The sequence below is a fragment of the Bactrocera latifrons genome, unplaced genomic scaffold, assembly GCF_001853355.1.
Source record: "Bactrocera latifrons isolate USDA-ARS-PBARC rearing strain unplaced genomic scaffold, ASM185335v1 scaffold_11, whole genome shotgun sequence".
Lineage (NCBI taxonomy): Eukaryota > Metazoa > Arthropoda > Insecta > Diptera > Tephritidae > Bactrocera > Bactrocera latifrons.
In genome coordinates, this window is record NW_017534519.1 from 1,272,242 (window position 1) to 1,293,797 (window position 21,556).

Genomic DNA, 21,556 nt, shown 5'->3' on the forward strand with positions numbered 1-21,556 from the left:
TATTGCATATATTAATTCAATTTCGTGGCGGTTGATTTGTGAACACGTGTATAGTTTGTCAACTATTTGTTCACAAGCTTTTAGTGGCGAAAAAATTGGCATAAATCTTTACTGCTAACTGACATATATGGTTCCCTCAAGGAAATTTCGTCCAACAAAATTCTTTCTACTTTTGTCTGATAAATAAGGAAATCATTTTGTGACGTAAATGTGAATACGTGCTCTTCCTTTTGTATAACACTTTTTAGCTAAATCTTTCTGTATATGCTTCAAATGAACTACTGCTTACAACAAAAATAAGCGTCAGCGAACAACAGCCGAGCCAATTAAGTAGACCTCTTCGTAGCAAAGATTTTTAGACTACATGTATAGAACAAAAAGATTTTATTACTTATTTGATGAAAAAATATATGAAACAAGAAAGGAAATACTAAGGCAAGAATCACAGCGGGGAAAATAGCTTCAGGTGTTAGCAAATCCTTTTATATCACAAATTGTTATGTAAAAATTCAAGATTCATTGTTCGATGCAACCATGCATGGAGTACATTCTGGGAACATGGGCAACGAAGACATTTTTTTGGGCATCAGAGATATATAAAACCTCATTATGTTCACCTAGTTTGATAAAAATATCACAAAAATCTGAAATCATAATGTCGGAATATTAAAAGATTGAATTGTATGACTCAAGTGTACTCGAGAAGGTAATTTTATGAAGATAATACTTAGTCTCGACTTAAAATCCGCTAGAAAAACGATAATCAGTAATTAATAAGGGAGCTGTGATACTTCGGTTTTTTATTCATCCCATATATTTTCGTGACAAAGCCATTTGTTATAAAATTAATCCTGAATGGAACACCTTTTTGTATAAGAGGCCTTGCGTTACATTCCAAAATATACCCCGGCCAATCCGATACCTGCATGTCCTTGGTTTTTTCATTCACTCCATTTATACCTAAATACAATAAATTCACTGTTCTTACCAATGTAAAATACATATTAAAAAATAATATGAGGACACTCTTCTGCTTAGCCAATACCCGATTGCATTGAAACATTCGATCTAACTGAGCAGAAAACGTACTAAAATTTTCAAAAGTTGAGTTCATTAATATGCGAATATCAGAAATTAGCGAGATCATTACCTATTATTCGTATTGAAGTAAAATAACGGTAAATATAAACTTTTGCCATTTGAAAAATAACGTCTGCTCTTAGGTCGCATTGAGTGATAGAGCATTCTGCATACAGCTTTCTCTTGAGCAAATATTGCTTTTTATACTGCGCATGTCTCCCATAGGAATATGTATGTATGTATGTTAGAGTATGCTCAATTACTCAATTCGAGTGAGTTTATTTGAGTTTCTTTGCACTTTTGTTAGCTGGTCCTACCTCAACAATGAATTAATATGTATCCGATATACGTGAAATTGTGAATATATAATTTAGAGGGAGGCAAAGAGGCACGATGTAAATGCAGCTGTGTAAACATTTGAGGGACATTACTCTCGAACTACCAAATTTTGACAAAGAGCAAAGGCGCAATTTGTTAGTGATGAAGATTTTTAAATGTTCACTGAAGAAAGACTAATTGTCATACTCATTCATTTAATTGTAATAAAAATTAAGGAATTATTAGCTTAATAAAGACAGAAGTTGTTTGAAGTGAAATTCCGTAATGCTCGTAGTATGCGGAGTAACTCCACTGTGAATGGGTGCCCGTATGTATTAAAAGTACATAAGTATTTATATGTTATATTTTTTTACTCTCGAAACTTAGTATACGTCCAATGGTTATATGGTACTATAAGAAAATTAGTTTTGTGAAAGCGTAGAATCGAAAACTATAAGAAACAAGTTATGATACGAAACGGCATATGAGAATTGAACATATTTAAAAGTGGGTTTAATATCCGTACCTCAAGACCACTAAAGAAGTATCCACCAAACTTGCTCGGAATAAATCTTTTTTGTACCACCTAAGACAGAGTGAAAATGGGTGATATCGGGAGATAGATAAATTCACCGAATCCCATACAACCGTTAAGTTAAAAATCCGCATAAATTTTAAGCTTTACATATCCCCAATGGAAAAAGTATAGCGGTGTGATATCACACGATCTTGGTGGCCAATCGAACGGCCCAACACGTAAAACTATCTGTACACCGAAAACTTCTCTGAATAAGAAACCACATGTCTTGTTGAAACCAAATGTCGCCGAGATCACGAACTTCAATTTCAGGCATAAAATAGTTGGTTATCATGGCGCGATAACGGTCWCCWCTGACGGTTACGTTCCCACCGCCATAATTTTTGAAGAAATATGGCTCTTGATTATTTTCAGGTTGATCTTTGCCCGAAACTCGGCAATTTTGCTTGTTCAGTACCCATTGAGCTAAAAATGGGTCTCATCGCTGAACAAAATTTGGCGTGAAGATATGTGGCGTGTGCTCGTAAAGACTGCATCTAAAAGCCACTGCTCAGTTAACATGGTTAACTCCCGCGTTTATCCTTTTGCCTCAGCCATAACTCGATTTTCCATTGTTTTTAATTTCCGCTCTTTCAGTATCATTCTTTTGTCACTGCACGAAATTGTTAATAAAATTTAATGACTTAGCTGGCGGAGACAGTTTCCGCCATCATTTTCGGCTTTGTGACTGCCACGACGTGCGTGTGTCCGTCAGTATATAAATTAACTCGCCGTAATGAGCGTGTCTCGTGCGCCGCCAGTTAGAAAAAATATCGCACATTAATGTCAGATCACGCTTTTGCTGCTGGGTGTGCGTGTGTGTGTATAAGAAAATAAAAACCCGCAAATGTAATGTAATAAGTAAAATGCTTGTCAGTTATTTACAAAAAGCAGGCACGTAATGACACCAGCCGAAGCCGAAGCCAAAGCCAACGCCGAAACGGCCGCACAACTGAATTTTCCCGCCAAAATGTGCGGTACCGTATGATTCTCTCCCACTCAAACATTGGCACGCGAARGGTAGTTGGGGGAGCGCGCAGGGGTATTCATATATGAATTCACACTTGTTTTGCCTCGGCAGAGCAATGACAAAGTTATGGGGTTTAAATGACATCAATCAGTGTGCAAAGCSAGCCAGATAAAGCTATGCCTACACACATACACACATAAAACTGGCGTGTATATAAACAAGCTCGACAAAAGTAAACAAACAAAAACGCATGTGCCTAAGTGCAACRACGAAAGTCCTGAATGGACGAGTGTGTCTGTGCCGGCGACTGAACTTGTTGCCACTCAAGGATTCCCAACTCACTCAGTCGCTCAGTCCTTGGAGCTGCCGGCACTCTGCGCCGCATTGAGCCAAAGAGCGTGATTTCCTGTGTTGCGTTGGACAAAGGTTTGTAAATAAAATGCGCGGCGTTTAGTTCCAAACAGTGTGCTGACGGCGGCAGTTCTTGTTTGGCATTGAAAGCGAATGCACGTGCGTTAAAGGATATGTGCGCTGTATCGAGTCGAAAGGCATGCAAAGGATTGCGGCATATAATGAGGTAAAACGTGTTAAAGTCGTGCTGAAACGTTGGTTGATTCGTCGTGGTTGATTTTGAAAGCGGGGCAATATTTAGGAGGGAAATGGAAACCAACGAGACACTTTCAAATCTCTCTTAAAAAAAAAAAAAATAATTTTCAGCTAGGAAAGCAAGGCTATATGTGATGTAAATAGCATTAGTAATAAATACAAAAATAATTACAACTTGCGGCATTGTGCAAAAAAGTTTTCAAGTGAAGTGTGGTGGTTGACATCTATACATATTTGAAAAATGAAGCCTAAAGTTGAAAACCAAAAAATCGTGTCTCTTAAACACTTAAATATTATGTGTCTAAATATCGGATGAAATAATTCCATACATTGAAAGCCCCGCAGTATAAATTCTAGTGTATAAGTGACCTACATCACATTTGGAATAATTTTGTAACATCAACATGCTATTGCTCCAGACATGATGCATGATCGTGATCGCCTAACAGTTTAGTAACGGCTGGTATATAGAAGTATTCAAAATTGTTAAAAATAATTGTATAAATAAATTTAGAATCATTAAAGAAGCTTATAAAAACTCATAGAAATGTGGAACATCAATTGTTGTTGCGGATATATCAAGTCAAGGTAATTGGGTCACCCTGTGTTTTGTTTTTTGGTGCTAATAACATTTACCCTTTTACTAACTTAAAAAAAATTGGTTGTAGCAACTTACAGGCACATTTGAGTTAATTAAAAATCTTTGGTTTTGCTTCAAGGTAGAAAACTGTTATCTTCGKAAACTAYACAAATTTCATTGKYGACTTGCGTGGTATTCTTCCCTTTTTTATACACAAATTTCAAAATATAGGAGAATTTCTTCATTATTTTCAATCATTTTTGAACAGCTGGAACTTTTTTCAACTTCCCCGAATTTAATTTTTTTTTGGTTAAGTAAAGCTTAAAGCTTTCCAACACTATACGGTATGACCCAATGTGATTGGCAGTACCTCAGATATATGACTGCAACTAAACTATTGACAAAATACGAAAAAACTTTTTCGACTACCCAATGTACATAAAGTATATCAAGCTTTTTATTGTTATTGTAGACTACTTTAACCAGGATTCATTCACGATTTCGCCGTTTTTTAATTGCCATTGGACAGCTTTTTAGTTGGAGAACTTTGCTGGTTCTAGGAACGTCTGGTAGATTTTTTCATCAAAATTTAGTCAGTTTTTGAATCAAAAACCTTTATGGGTTGTGTTTTAAGACATGAGTTAAATACCTTTACTATATTGCCAGGACATTTTCATAGTCTAAAACGGAAATTATTTTAAACCAAAACGTATGGTAAGTTCGATTTTTTTGAATCGGCCGCAAAACACGGGCAACTTTAAAGCAAAATCAAACCCATTTTTATCTCTTTTATCTCAGTGTCATTGATAGCGCTTAAGATTATTGCACATGCAGTATAAATATGACATTTTCCAGTCACTGACAACGCGAGATAAATAAAAGTTGTAAGCCTTTGCGTTCTACTTACTTCGATTGCTTTGCAAGTGAGAGTAAATGTTTGAAGTCATAGAAAGTTTGCCGAAGCGCATCATAACATTCTCATTATGTTGTACATATGTATGCGTGTGTATGTGCTCATGAGTATGCAAGTACAGTGCCACCGTTTATCGTTTGAGCGGCATTTAAAGTATAAAGCATGCATAACCCTTATTGCCAGGGTTGCATGCGGCGAGCATAAATGCGTGCAAATGCAGCCGATAAATATGGAAATCGTGCACATTTCTTTGGCCAGAACTTTTGCTTTTATTGCACTATCCAGCTGCGTGTATGTGATTTCCGTGCAAAGAAGCTTGTGAAACTGTTGTTTTATTTTTTTTTGTGGTTGCCACCCTGGTGTAGTAATTTAAATTATATAGGGTTTTGATAATCAAATAATAAGTTTGAGGAAGTTTTTAGTTTAGAAAATCGTGTTTAAATCATAAACTTTTAGAAAGTTAGTCGTTTCTTGGGTTCCTGATGCGATTTTTAACTTATGAAAGTAGTAATAAAAACAACACTCTTAATGTTAATTTTAAATTATTTTTTAAAGATAAAGAAAAGTTAAATTGTGTCTAATTCGTTGAAATAAAAGGAATACCCTCTCGATGCAATTCTGGTTTTCATGGATTCATAATTATTTTCAAAATCTTCTTTTCTTTAACTATCGAGAATAAGTGTGTCAGTGCAAAGTACGTGAAGAAGAGTATGAATCATCGGATATATGTACATATATCCTTATTACAAGTGCTGAGGGTTCCTAAGGTAGAAGGAATTTGCGTTCCCGAAGTCATTTCAACCTGCCATTGTTGTTGCCAAAGAGCTACTTCTGCGTTGAGCTTCGATTTTTGCAGTTACTTGTTTCCTGGCAATATTTTCCCAAAACGTCTAACTAGGCATACAATGAGTATAGTTATATATTTGTTTAACAGTTGAAACAAATTGAAACTTTAAAGAACTTCATCGGAAACTCGCGTTTTTAAATCTTGCATGACGGCGTAAATGAGTGGAATGTATGCAGAAAACCTGTAGAAGTCTTCACAGCTTTGAGATGGGTGATTTTTTCGACGACTCTGACGATAACGATATTTGCACTTCAATATCTAATTTTCAGCCATCTGTTTAACATTTGATAAATTTCATTAAAGTGATGACTAGCATTATTCTTCTTGTGTTCAGTGTTGCAGCCAATGTTGTAATGACGTTTGATGCTTTCGAAAGGTCGATTAAATCGTTCTGCAGAATCATACTWAGTGGCTGCGCCAGTGACAAAATATCACTGAGACAGAAAATTTCAAAAATAAACTAGAAATTACACAATGCATGACCAGATTCGACGCTTTTACTGCAGTTGTTATATTCTTCCATTCGCTTATTTYTGTCAGTGCTTGAACGATTTCTGGAAGGGCGACTGTGAATTGAAGACGGCTTCATGTATTGGTATGCACCTTGTATTACAAAGCTGTACAATTATTTTTCCTCAAGCATTTAGCTAAAACAATGTTACGTTTCGGTCTTGAAACTTGGAAAACTATCTAATCTCTCTGAACATTTCACATATGTTTTTGATTGAAGCAATTTGAACGGATTTCGAAATGCTGCTATTCAATTTATGAGAAAAACATGGCATCATATCAGCATTTGTAGCTTATTTTTGTATTTCCTTCACGGCTCCACGATCTCCCAACATAACGACGCAACCATCAGTAACGCAACTCCCATGAGTGAAATCACCTCGTGGTTGTTTTCTTCATCAGTATCGTAAGTTCACTAAAAGCGTCTATGAACGTCACAAAATGTCACTTGTGATGGAAAACCGGTAACTTGTATTATATTATTTTCGGTAACATTTTTAATTTAATTCTTAATTTTTTTGATTTCACTGAAAATAATGTACTCCCCGCAATTAACAACAATCGTTCTTTATAATCAGTGTGAACAGTGCCTAAATAATGTTCCATGTCTACAACATTGAATTTTTTCATCAGACTATAAACTTACGATTTTGAAGTCATGTTTCATAAAGAGTTTTTTTCCACCAAAATTTTTTTAAAAAGTTATATGCAGTTAAAGTTATGCAACAAATGTACTGAAGATTTATGCAAGTGAATTAAAAATTCTGTGTTGCTCATACGACATGGTGTACTATGTGAATTCATTACATTGCATGCATAACTTTAACTGCACATAACTTTCAAAGAAATATTTTAATGGAAAAAAGATAGGATAGGAAAAAAGGAGGTTTAGAGCGATACATTTTTTACTAAAATATCTTCGCTTCGAATTTGTTGGTGTATTTGATTTGGGAATTTAAGGCAAAAGAACTAAAAATTCTAAGTTGTTTAAAGAAAACATTACTACAGTAGAAAACAAATTAAATTTATAAAACAAAACATTATTATGATCTAAAATATATTGAACTCTGCCCCTTGCAGGAGTAGTGAACAAATACATACATGTCCCATAAATTTAATCATTTGCTATTTCAAAAGCATTTTGTCAGAAAAACTTTTCTGTTAACTTAAAGTATAATAAAATTTCCCATTATTAAGTTTCTGCAAAGAGTTTTAAGAATTAACCTGGTGAATTATGATTAACACAGTTCACAGATTTTTTATAAAATTGTAGTGGAAATCACTTTCAAATCAAACGGAAGGATATGAACCCCAATTCTCCTTCAAATCATAAAACTAAAAATTTAGAATGTTAAATGTCGCCACTTTCGTCGAAAAACCCTTTGAAAACTCATCCAAATTGTTTTTATTGTTATCAAAGATTTCCCGGCGAACCCCAATTGTGTCCAATGCTCGGTATAAAAAAGCGCACAAATTTACTGCTTTAATTTGAAAATTGATGTGACACATGAGTATTTGTCAAGTGCACAGAATACGAATCCTCAGCAATAAATCGCGCGAAATAACAACAAACAAAAACAGAAAAGCATTAAAAATTGCCAAAAACGAAGGAAAAACGCGCACCCGCAAGCGTTCTCAGACAACACTAGGAAAACCGTCTTTAGCATACAAGAAGGCGCTGCGGCGTATGCTTAGAAGCACTTCACACACACACACACACACACATGACCATACATGCACATCTGTTTTCATTAGCGCAGCGGGTTCTTATTCCTTATTTAGCGAACACAGAGAGAAGCGCACCGACACACACACACACACAAACACAGTTGCCCGCCAGTCGACGAATGCATACAATGGCCGTTGTGTGAGTGTCATTTATGTGTGGTGGTGCTCGTGCCAACGCCACGTTTGGCATTAGAAGAAAAGCCAAAGAAAGAGAAACAATTTGCTCTTATTTCCTTTCGCGCTGGCGCGGCAATTCATTTTTTATTAGGTAATATTTCAATTGCTTTGGCATTCGAATGGCGCAATGGCATTTCATTTTGCGGTTGCTTCAAGTACGCACGTGCGTGTGTGTGTGTATAGTTGGCCATTAGCTGACTAACCGCTCCCCTCAATAATCACTTTATTCAAGCCACCGCGACGCCTTTCGCCTCCTCATTCAACGAATTCGTCGCTTCAATAACAAAATTGTTGCAAAATGACTGGTAATAAAGCTCTCGTAGACMAAGAAACGGCGCGGAACTGAGTTAAGAATTAATAACAGAACTTACCTAGTTGGCTTGCTACATATTCAGATTGATTGATGAGATGATATTTGTTTATTTGCCTGAGCGCAATCACAATTTGTGCAGGATTTTGCTTCGCTATTTGTCCAAAGGACTCAAACCGTGACTCATTACTGGTTCCAGTGGTCAATTAAATGTCTCTGTTTTGGTTGGTGTCGGTTTTGAAGGAACCTAGGAATTTGGAATTTCGGTTGTCTTAGGCTTTCGTGAAGTTTTAGAGGCAGTTCCGATAAATGAGCAGCTCCTGGGAGAGCAAAAAAATGCTAAATACAAAACTTCAAATCGATACCTCGAAAACTCAGAGACTGGTTCGGGTATAACGATATAGACGCGCATACAGATTGATGGACGGACGTGATCAATTTGACTCTGACTGATACTGATCATATACTTGATCGGGTCTTCGCCGTTTCCTTCTAGGTGCTTCAAACTCCATAAATCACGTTGAGGGTATACATACTAGATATGAAAGGGGTAATATCATGTTAAAGATAAACTTACAATGTAAAACAAGATTCAGTCAAGTGAAGTTCTTGATTTCATATACCATTGCTAATTGAATCTAAATGGGAACGCTTTTAAATTACCTATACGCAGCGTTGTTCCCTTTCATTTGCTACATACCGTGTTGGTGTATGAAAAAATTCGAAAGAACTACCTCAAATCCCAAATTGTTTGTTGAAATTAATTACATCTAATCAAAAACCACAAAGCAATTCCTAAAATTTATACCGCATACAAAATGTTAAATTGTTTCCCCAAACAAAATTCTCTGAGATTACCAACTAAAGACCTGCTGGTCACCATAAACACAAAAGGCAGTCCAGTTTTTGTTGAAAATGCGGGTTGGCGTGAAAACTTAGCTGCAAAGTTTTGCTGCGAAACATATGTGGCACGTGTGTGTGCGTTTGAGATTGTATGACATACAGCGAACTTCCACTGCCTCACAGCAGGATCAATGCTGTGGCACAACAAAAAGAGATTTATTGATGTTACGTGCACTGAAGTTACATCGCTGATGATGAGTAAGTTCGCCAAAAAAAAATTAAAAAATGTACTCAAAGAGACATTTGCACAATAAGTGCTCTGGTGGACAGAAACGGCATATGAGAGCAGTCATTCGATGCTGACCGCACGCTGTTGAATGTCGGCGCACGGTATTACTTTAAGCGTGGACACACCATCGGTACTAGTATGTACAAAAGTTTACGGTATTCGCGTTTGTGCGCATATTTTCTGTATATATTCCTATACAATTATGTGCTGTATTAAGTGTGTGATATGCAGGTTCTGGCTGGCATTGGTGCCTACAAAGCAAATAGAGAAATTATTCTGTGCCGTTTGTGTCTAATTTTGATAAATGACGGTATAATAACACGACGGAAATTTGTGGAATACCTTATACCTAAATTCTGTTGTAGGAAATGTCGTACTATTCGTTAAACAAATAACAAAATCAATTATTGAAAGTATGTGTCCACAGGTTTTTCTGTTGCCTCACGCAGTGACTGGCTAGCATCTAAAAGAAAGACGACTCGAAAGTAGCATTTTAAAGAACTGAAAAATTTACAATTTTGTTGAGAGGTTGCATGTGAGTAATAAATACACATGTTTATATTGGGTAGTCGAAAAAGTATTGTCGTATTTCTTAACAAATTCCAGCATATTTTTTTTATATTTATACTAATAAACAAATAAACAAATATTTACGATTTTGGTTGGCCACTTTTTGCCATTTTTCCGCTAGAGAAAATATTCCATCAGTGTACATCTTTTCTAGTTTTTAGGCGTAAAACTATGACAAGTAATTTTCACAGGCTTTTCTTGAAGCCAACTTTACTACATTAAGGGAGTTCTGCATTGTACGAAAAAAATTGTAGTCTGATGGTGCAAGGCCAGGGCTATGTGGAGGATGTATAAAAAGTCATTAAAAGTGTTGTCCTGATGGAAGACAGAGTTCTTTCAGTTGATCAGTTCAAGCCGTTTTTTGCGATTACTTGCTTCAATGTTATCAGTGGTTGACAGTAAATGTAGAATCAACGGTTCGAGCAGCTCGTAGTGGACGATTCCTTTCCAAACCCACCAAACACACAGCCTAACCTTTCCTTTTGTTGAGCTTCACCACGCTTGAACCGTGTTCCTTTTCGCACATCAATGTCGTATTTGATCCACTTTTCGTCTCCTGTTACCATTCGTTTTAGAAATAGTTCGATTTCATTTCGTTTCAGCAAACTCAAACAACATTGTATCCACCGTTTTTTTTTTAAATTGTTCAGAACCGTTTGATGATGATGATGTTAAGTTCCTCAGCGATGTGATGACTGCTTATGTGACGGTCCTGGTCAATCTTTTCCATAATTTCATCAACTTATTCAACGTTAAGTCGACCTGAGCGTGGTGAATCTTTCACATCGAAATTTTCAGAACGGAAGCGAGCGAACTATTGTTGTGCTACACGAACTTATACAGCATCGTATCCGTAAACTTTACAAATTTCATTGTTGGCTTGCATGGTATCCCTAAATATGTGATGGGTAGCACTGGAGATATACGACTGCACCTACACCTATTGACAAAATTCGAAAAGACTTTTGACGTTTATTGCTTGCTTCTGACTCGTTTCTGAAATAGTTCTCTCCATTCAGATTACACTAGTTAAAAAAAATATTTTCATTCTTGTCCAAGCTCTAATTATAGCATATTAATATGAATAGAAATATTTAGAAATTATTTCATTTTAATATATACCAGAAAGCTAAATTTTATTACACGTCTAAGTATTATCTCAAATTTGTGTGCGAATAATTTATACTCACATTCACATAGTTCGCCGCATTCGTGCACAATGGGTTTACTAGGTCAACTGAAATTCCCAAAATTTGCATTTAACTAAATTATACATTCTAATTTACAATATTAGTGGATAATTGTGTGTTCCAAAAAGTTGAAAATAGCAGCAACTTTGCTGAGTCGYCAATGACTTTTTAGACTTTTTCACAAACATAAATTTCGGCTCCTTCGTGGTACAAGTTAATTTTAAGGACAACGGCTGATATGCACATATCTAATTAGTGCTTAATATATTTTTGTCCATCTGTCCATGAAAGTATATCCAGGCCAACATGAGGTGTTCGAATTTGATACTATAAAGCGACTATAATGTTAAAAGGATTCTTTAATAGTGAAAATTGTGCTTCAGTGGGTAAGCAATAATAGATAAACACATCCCAGTTTTAAGACACTTTAAACGCTCCATATATAACAGTATTGTGCAGCGTACGGGCTCATGTGAGCCAGCTAGTCCCATGTAATAAGAATTACTTTTATAGCTTGTTGTGTGTATGCTTTCTGTTTAGGGGTATGCCTTTTGAGTAAATGAAATAACATTGTTTGAAGTGATGAATGCAATATGTTGAAAGTAAAGGTACACTTAACATAATTTATATTGAAACATCATCTAATAATAATAAATGTGCTTAAATGCACAAAGTTTTTTGAACTTTATAGCGGAAATCAAAAACTAAAGTTCCGGAGGCCGGAAGTCATGAGCTGTTTGAGCCATATGTAAAAAAATGTCGTACGTATGAACGCAAACACCCAGCTCTAAAAGTATTCGACGCAATAATCTTCGGGGGAGCAAAGGAAGACCTCCACTCCGTTGGAAAGACCAGGTGGTGAAGGACCAGTCTTCGCTTGGCATTTGCAATTGGCGCCACGCTGCGAAATGAAGAAAAGACTGGCGCGCTGTTGTTAACTCGGCTAAAATCGCGTAAGCGTTGTCTACTCCAATAAAGAAGTAGAAGGATTGGTATAATTATGAGCATAATGAAATTGAAAGGTAAACTTGTTGCGATAATATATAAGAAGTCCAAATAATAATGCGAATTTCGTATTTTGAAACAATAAAAAAAAGTTATTGACTCGTCCAGATAGTTCTAATTTTAATTAAAAATCATGAAGAATCAATGCAGTATGCGGCGGCCCATAATATAATTTTTTTTTTACGAATGGCTTCGGGTAAACGACGTATAACACTACATACAAGTGGTATTTCTTGTTGACAGTTTGGCCGGTCGGAAGGGGTGCACTACACCTCGATAATCAAATCAACTGTCAAGTTAACCACTATATTCGCCGATTGTTTTCGGTTCGTAAGACTCATCGTCATGATATCCTGGTAGTCGCAAAACATTGCTTCCCATTCGTTAACCCAACGCTGATGATCGTATCAATTTTCCAACGATGCCAGCAAGATTTCTGACGGTTAATCGTTGATACTCAAGCATAATTTGTACCAATCCAACTTGCTGGCGACAAAAAATTATCACACTTTCCTTAGTTCAGAAAGAAAGGCACTAGACACTAATAAATATTTTGATGTGACGTTTGACGTGGATGTCACTGACAGTCATACCAACCGATAAATATTATGGCGAATGGGTTCGCCGCGAAATATAAATTAAAATGTTTTATTTTTTTTTGCCCACAGTAGTATTAAGTTATAATCATAAATAAATAATGCTAAATTAAATTCAGCACTACTTAATTTATCACTAAAAGAATTGTGAGCTGTTATAGCCTTAATAAAGCCACACGAGCGTTTCACGGGTCAGTAAGTTTATTTAATTTATTTTACCCCTTCGGAGTTGTTATTGTTCTTAACCAAATTACGGTAATGTAACTGGAGGTTGAATAATGCATGATTTAATTAAATTAGATTTCCAAAGCAGCGGGAAATGGGGTGATGAGGGGTTACACTGCCACAATTTGCATCTATACATATATTGGTTTGTACATACTTACTTAACAAAGGGACAATCACTGCATATGTAGAGAATGTAGGTTACAATTTTGGGTTTTAATTTTGTTTGTGGCAAAACTGATAAACAAATACTCACCACACACCAGCAAGGAAGAAGATAAGCTAATAGTACTAAGGGTTGGGCAAGATTTTGAGATGAGTCTACTGAGTCTAATATTTTGTGTTTCATTGAAATAAAATTTTTTCTTCAGTGCAAACTAAGAATTTAAGGAAACATGAGTCTCAATAATGCCTACCGGGGATAATTTGTGATGTATTTATGAATATTTGATTCTCTTTCCACAGTAAAGAAAATTGAATGATAAATTAAACTGTTTTATTGTTGTAAGTTTTATTGTTGTCATAACCGCTTTAAAAACAAGAACACATTGTTCATTCAGTCACTCGCAAACATTCATCCAAAACTGAGCTACTTCAATCTTATTCCATTAGAGTGAACTTTTCCACAGCTGACACTAAGTGATCCACAACATTGCCTCATCAAATGAGAAAGACAAGCGAAAGCAGCGGTTCGTCGGGACATTCATCACTTTGAGAGACACTGACAGGTTCGCGTTACAATTTCGACTTCGCGAAGAAGATGCAAAAATAGAAAAGGCCTTGGCGCGCTATCAATTCGCTAGAGTATCTGCATACAGAGCCGAAAAGCAACCAGAAGCAGGGGAAGAGAAAAAATTAAGCAAAAGCAAAGGCAATATTGCTAGAGACTGAAATTTTATTTCAATCCTTCGCTTTGCTTTTATCTGAGCCACTGTTGCACGCCAGTGGCAACACCTTAAAGGTTTCGAAATCTTTAAAAAAGTACGAAGATATCTATAAGATGTGATTGTTTGTACCAAAACAACAAAGGAACAGSCAATACTGTCCAATTCCAGCATTTGTCTAGAAGTAACATATCGCATTGCTTTCATTTTACTGTCTCGTACATTGTTTCGAGGATATTTTGGCGCTCGTGATTTCCTCTTCACTGGCAGCGCTCGCCTATGTTTTATGGCCCTTAAGCGCCAAAAGCAGCGCAATTTCGCTTAACACGTTTGTCATCACCGCTGCTGCCAGTATGTTCGTGCGTCGCGCGCGCTTATGAAGAGAAATGTGCGCATATGATTTATGTCTTTTTTATGATGATAATAATGTCACACGATGGCGTATAAGTAACTGCTAGTAGCTTATGCATTTATGCATATACATATGCATAATTTATAACGGAGCGCACGCCGTATGGCTCCACTACGTTTRCYATTTCCTGTAATTTCACGGCGCCCTTCTTGCCACTTGCCCGCCTTCCTGCGCACGCCTTGAAGATGTATGGCCTGTCGTGTTAATCATCGTCTCAACGCCTCTCGCCTCAGCAACTTGCCCAGCCCAGCCAAGGACAAATTTTTCGAGTTTACTGAATTTGCTGCATATTTTGCATTTTTATTCTGKTAGAGCTTACAATTTAATGCTTGAWATTTATGCRTTAATGTTTTTTTAYGTGCAACGACAGACGAAGTCCATTCACTTTGCATTTTTATTTAGCATCGTCACTTGGTTTGCTGACTGCTAAGATAACGGCGAATTTGAAGTTGAACAAATTCAAATTTAGTATTCATTTCTTATATACAGTTAATCATTACTAAATTCATTAAATAATGTGACCGGACCTACTACCAATGGAAAGTGTTCAGAGGGTCGATGCGCTGTGCATAACGGGAGCTTAAAGAACCACTCGAACGGGGGTTCTTGAACTGGTACTGTCCCCAATAGACCTCTCAGCTGAAAACTGTGCCAAAAATCGGCAGAAGGACTACTGGCTGTAGGAGAATTTACATATGAAACCATCGGACATAGCTGGGTACGTAATGGTGGTTGGGCAAACACGGGCTGCCTGACCCTAACTTTTCAACTGGGAAAGAAGGTTCAATCATGGGAAGATATGCCTGGTGTAAAGTATGTTAACTAAGCGCAACACTCTAAACATCTATACGGATGGCTCGGAAATGCACCATAAAGTTGGTTTGTGAATATACTGTCCAGAATTTATGTTTTAAGTTGCCGAGACCATTGCAGTATATTTCAAGCTGAGAACTTGGCTACTGTGAAAGCAGTGGAGCTAGCCTCTAATGCACGTGCAGGTAATTAAAAAGTCAACACTTACGTAGACAGCCAAGCAGCTATCAAGGCAGTAACCTCGTACCGCATATCGGCCAGAAGTGCCATGGAGAGCAGGACAGCAGTGGAAAGTGTTGCCAGAAGCAATCAACTTTACTTCTACTGGGTGCCAGACCACAAAGGTCACAAAGGCGTCGAGTGCAATGAAATAGTGGACGAGATTGCCAAGAATGGTGTGCGGCTCACATCCGAAAATGTGATCAACAATCTGAAACCCATGCATTGTCTAATCGACGATCTCGACAGAAGCATGTTAAAGAAAACCAGGTCACTGCCTGGTGGCGACACACGTCCGCATGTTGGGGCTGACAGAACGAGAAGATTGTGGGAAATGTCTAGAGCAGGGCACCAGGGAAGCAATCCAGCATCTCTTGTGCACTTAACACGCGTTGGCAAGACTACGCAGTAAGCATCTGGGGTTCCCTCAGTATGATATACTGGAGGAGGTATCGATAGTGAGGCCGCAGAGTCTATTAAAATTCGCGTTAACCATTCTAAGTGTTGATTACTCCTCTTGGACCTAGCAACTAAACTCCATATGATATCGCAAACTGATCTATCCGTGGGTCTACCAGATTAACCTAACTGAAGCTACCCTAAATAATGCGAAAATACATTTTTCATTCTATTAATGTTGTTGCGTTCGAATCTAACCGTGTTTTGAATCTTTTCATTTCTGGGAGCTAAAAAAAACTAAAAAAAAAATAAATTTTTTTTAGAAATTACATTGAATATATTTTAAGAATATACAGACAGGTTTTCGAATAAAAATTTTGAAATTTTTCGAGTTGAAAGCGATCTCCGATGGCGGGACGATTCCAGCCGACTCTATAACTGAAATATAAAAAAATCTTGCCTACAAAATATTGACCTTATTTTACTTAAAATTTTGTTTGYGTTTGGCCTGCCCCACATTTTAATTAAACTGGTTAAAAAAATTTCGTCCACTTATTATTTTAGAAAAGATCTCCTTTTTTGGTGTCAATATTTTTCAGAGATCTAAATATTCTACAAATACGTTATATTTGATGCTTTGTTACAAGATTACTTTAACTGTTATTGTTATGTAATTTTTTTTCTTTCAGATATACTGGCGCGAAAAGTACGACATAAGTGATTTGTTGTACTAAAACGACCAAGCTTCAGGATGCTATTGAATGAAGAACTCTGTGGACGTATGTACGGGTGGTAATATTAAAGGAAACAAAAAATGAAATTCACATTAGAGGCTCGAATTTTTTTACTCAGCGTTAGTTTATTGGATGGTGAGTTGGAATATCTCAAAAATATTTATAACATTGTTGTTACATAGTGAGAGCAAGCGTAGTTGAACGCTCAGAGCAGTCAAGGTTTTAAAATATCTATAAGTCTTATGAAAGATGGCGAAAGCTGAGAACCAACCTCGCGAAATTAGCCTGTGCCTGCTTACTGCAGTCAAAGCAATCTTAGTGTTTTATATCAGGTCGGGAATAACTGTAACTATTTAATACCAATAGTATACGATGTCTGCATTTAGTAATTGAAACTTGAAAGAAGTTTAGTAAAATTGCTTAAAGTTTTGGCAAATTTTGAACAGTGAAGCTTTCAACGGATACCACAGAGTATTTCTATCTGGATGTTTCAGAGCTATACAAGAATATGTGGGAGCAACATGTGCGTGAAAATAGGAATGSCAGATAAGAGGGGACCATATAGAATATAAAATATGGCTTTATGAGCGAATATTGATCTTTCCACACGCTTTCTCGCACAAAACTTATTGATATTGACAGTACAGGACAGAGTAGCTATGACAAAGGTAGCTCCACTCTTTTGTTATAATCCACAGGACAGACTGTGGCATATTCGCGCTCATATAATTCACTTCAATAGAATTACTATAAATGACACSACTTAAAATACCTCAAACAAGCCGGAAAGCTTGCGACTACAAGTTATGCCACGAAGTTCAACAAAACTTAAATAAACTACCGCCTGCACCTCTAACTCGAGTTACTTCCCGAAAGTGGAATTTAGACTCATATTTGTATTAATTAGTACCGTATTTCATAAAACGAAAGTATTAAGTGTTAAAAATGAAGCCAACATAAGGAGCGCATAAAGTATAAAGTACACTCRTATTAATTTTATGTAAATCAAGAGCTCTTGCTGGTGCCTTTTTGTGGCCTTGTGCATAATGCCTCGCAGGCGGTAATTAAAATTTTCATATCTCGCGTTACCTACTAAAAGAAAGTGCTTAAAAGAAAGTGTACCACTAGCTTACGCTTGTCACTTTTGCATTGTGGCAAAAACGCKCTCATAAAACGGAGCAGATTTACTACCGACACGCCACGTACTCATCAGCAAACAAATCAACTGCGACATGCACGCGTCAGTCTCCTTTAAACACGGCGTTGCAACTATGTACATACATACATACAAATATACATGAGTACGTATGCGGTGCTTGTAGGACATGTGGCATGACGGGGCACATTTTCAATAATGTTATATGCACATATCAAGCGGGCGTCGACGAATCTGATGTGACAGACACTTGAGTGGCATTCCTGCACAAGCTCACTGCCAGCTTACCAACCTGTTAGGCTGCGGGCATGACTGAGTTTGTGTTTTCCGTTGCATACACGCTACGGTGTACGCATACTCATGCACTATTCTACATACAAATATTTTATGTGCTGAATTAAATAAATATTTCTTTTCGCTCTAACCTTCGCATAAGCGTTTGGGGTTTTTTAAATGCTTTATTTAATGGTATTATTAACTGTATACAAGGAAGGAGATCGCTCCATGTTTAAGGTGACGCTGTGTTAAGGGTTCACCTCCAAGTCAGAAGACCAGCTATTTAGCGATTTTTTTTTTTTTATAATAAATTAAATAATGTGAACTTACGGAAATTAATTCGCTGCGTGTAGACCACCAATTGGAGGAAACAAGAGTTGCCTTGAGAAAAAATTTTATGATTACAATTATTAAAAAATCCAAAAAAAAAATTATTAATAATACAGTGATCGATTGTTTAGTCAAAATGGCGGCTTTAAAAAACTTTGTTTTTGTGAACAAATTTAAGCTTCTACTTCTTTATTGGTGTAGATAGCGCTAAAGCGGTTATAGCCGAGTTTACAACAGCGCCTGTCGTTATTCCTTTGCACTGTTTGAGGGCAATTGGAGATTTCAAATCTAGCTAATGTCTTTCTTCACCTGGCCTTTCTAACGGAGTGGAGGTCTTCCTCTTCGTTTGCTTCTCCCGGCGGGTACTTTYAAAAYTGGATTGCTTATATCCATTCAGACGGTATGACCTAGCCAACCTAGGCRCTGTCTTTTAATTCGCTGAACTATGTCAATRACGTCGTTGGCAATRCGCAAAGGACCACAAATCTTTCACGGAACCTTTCTCTCGAAAATTCACAACGCCGACTCTCAATTATCTATTAGTCCGAAATAGTGGGATTATGAGGCTGACGTTGTTGTTGGTGTATACTGGTTTCAAGATAGACGAAGTTATCTACATATAACTTCGAAATTACGACTGTCAACAGTGAAGTGGGAGCCAAGTCGATGCGGTGCGATGACGACGACTGTTTGTTTGAAGATGGGAGATATTTCGTCTAGCTCTACTCGTTCACAGCCAGACCCATACGTTTCGTGTTCTTATACAGTCCGTAGAAAGCAGAGCTAACAACGTGGTTGTTGATGCCAATGACATCAATATCATCGGCATACGCAAGAAGCTGTCAACATGTTATAGAAGATTRTACATTCTTAATTCAGCTGGATGCAGTTTCAATTATTTACTCTAGGAGTAGATTGAAGAAGTSGCATGTTAGGATGTCGCCTTTTCTGAAACCTCGCTTGTTATCGAACAGCCTTCCYAATTATGACGGAGCTTTTGGTGTTGTTCAGAGTCAGCTTGCAAAGGGATACCAAGTTGAGACTGCCAAATAATGGCAGTACTTTCCAAGATTCGGCACATGGTGGAAATTTGCTCAGTTGTTGATTTTTCAGGCCTAAAGTCGCACTGATAAGGTCCAATCAGTTTGTGGATGATGGGCTTCAGTATTTCACACACTATACTACGCTTGATACTTAAAACCTTAAATACGATATTAAATAGGCTTATAATACGGTAAATGGGGTAACCCTTATGGTGCATTGGCCATATCTTGCAAATGATAGTGGGGCAATGAAACATCTATTCCATCATCATCGATTGCGCAATCGGGTTCGTCATCTCCAGATGTTGCACTTCCAACGCCATTCAGAAGGCTGGAGAAGTATTCCCTCCATAATTTGGTATGCTCTGGCTTGAAACCTTATACAAAAAAAAAAAAAAATATTTTTTTAAATTCGCAATCACTGTAATTACGTAAAATATATTTAAGACCACAGAGAGCTTCAGGTTTACCCATGAACATTTAATATGTCTTAAGGGTTTTTTGAGTACCATTCGACTATCCCTCCCTCTCTCCATAATGTTTAATTAAGTGTCTTATGTATGCTATTGAAATCTGCTTTAATTTTTCTGTGTTCATTCAAGGGATGCGCGATCAAAGTACAGTTACAGAAACTATTTTGCATTTGCCACAAATTTTTTGTTCCCCATTTCTTTCAATSAGGGGTTTCTCTGCTTCGTTATTTTTTGTTTGCATTAGAAGTTTGGTTGGCTTGAATTTTTTTGCAGACTGTTTCCTCTGTCACAGCCTCAAACAAACCACAGGTGTGGGAGTGCAACCCTGCACCTGCTTGGTCTGCATATTTTTTGTGCATGTGAGCTTAGTATATTGCTGAAGCAGGTCGTTTTTTGCCAAGTGAAGATAGCATTGGTTAACGAATGGCTCACTTATTACCCAGTAGGAAATCCAGATGCATATTGAAAGCTGCATTGATTAGGAAAAATATGGTATTAGTAAACAAAATTGGTGCAATTTTATCTCATTTGGGTGTCTGTTATATAATATTTAATCTGGCGACTTAATCTATGTAAAGTAAGCCTTGAGGAGAAAAAAGTACACACCAAGACGTGTTTATTCAAATTTGAATGCAAAATGCTGTTGTGAAACAGTTTGCTAAATATGTTTAGACTTCTTYGCTAGAACCACTTTAAGCTTTATTTAATTTTTAAATTGCAAAATGCATCCGTCAATAGCATTAAACCGCTGATCCTTGCACAGCTTAAGCACTTGTAGGTCGCCTGTATTCTTGCAGAGACGTGTTCACTTTTGTATTTACCTAGAGACACACCCGCTGGCTTCACAAAGCTATTACGGTTGGCAATGTAAGCAGTGTTGTATGTTTAAACTGTTGCGTCGCCGTTTTAGCTGTTGTTGCCATAGCCGCCGGTCGCTGTTTATGCAGTGCCATCAAACGAGTATTTGCACACTTGGCAATCGCATGCCATCGCACTGATACCCGAGCAGAGCTTAGTTGACATGCAGATAGTCTTACAAACGCAAATATACGTATGTATATACCAAAAGCCATTCTCATAATAACGAGCGAAATACACTCGGCTTCTTTCACCTTCTCCATGATTTTCGCAACGACCGATATTTTATGCTCTGGCACATGTTGCAAAGAATGTAAAAGTTGTTTTCAGCTAACGGTTGTTTTTAGCATTTATAACTAATCGAGAGAGGTATAATCGAAAGTGAGAATGGAGAGATGGGTTGGTTGCTGGATGTTCGTCTCCCCGTCCCTGTAAGCGGAAAAAGTTGAGTCCCTGGAGTACTCCAAGAAGGTCAGTATTCAATATGGACGGAATCGACCACATAATGCCGTTATGCCATATTCTTTGCTGAAACGAAATGAAACCGAAACAGTTCTGAAACGAATGGTAACAGAAGTAGAAAAGTGAATCAAAAACGACACTAATGTGGTGAAGGTGGCGTGGT

At 37.1% G+C, this 21,556-nt stretch overlaps 1 protein-coding gene across 1 annotated transcript in view; it reads left to right on the forward strand.

Moving 5' to 3' along the window:
• The first annotated feature begins 3,434 nt into the window (after positions 1-3,434).
• The window catches only part of LOC108972230, a 55,595-nt gene continuing 37,473 nt past the window's right edge, over positions 3,435-21,556 (forward strand). The window contains exons 1-2 of the mRNA XM_018938756.1: positions 3,435-3,522; positions 16,751-16,930. Of these exons, the coding sequence (XP_018794301.1) occupies positions 16,876-16,930 (55 nt within the window). The 5' untranslated portion in view covers positions 3,435-3,522; positions 16,751-16,875. The remainder of the gene's footprint in view (positions 3,523-16,750; positions 16,931-21,556) is intronic.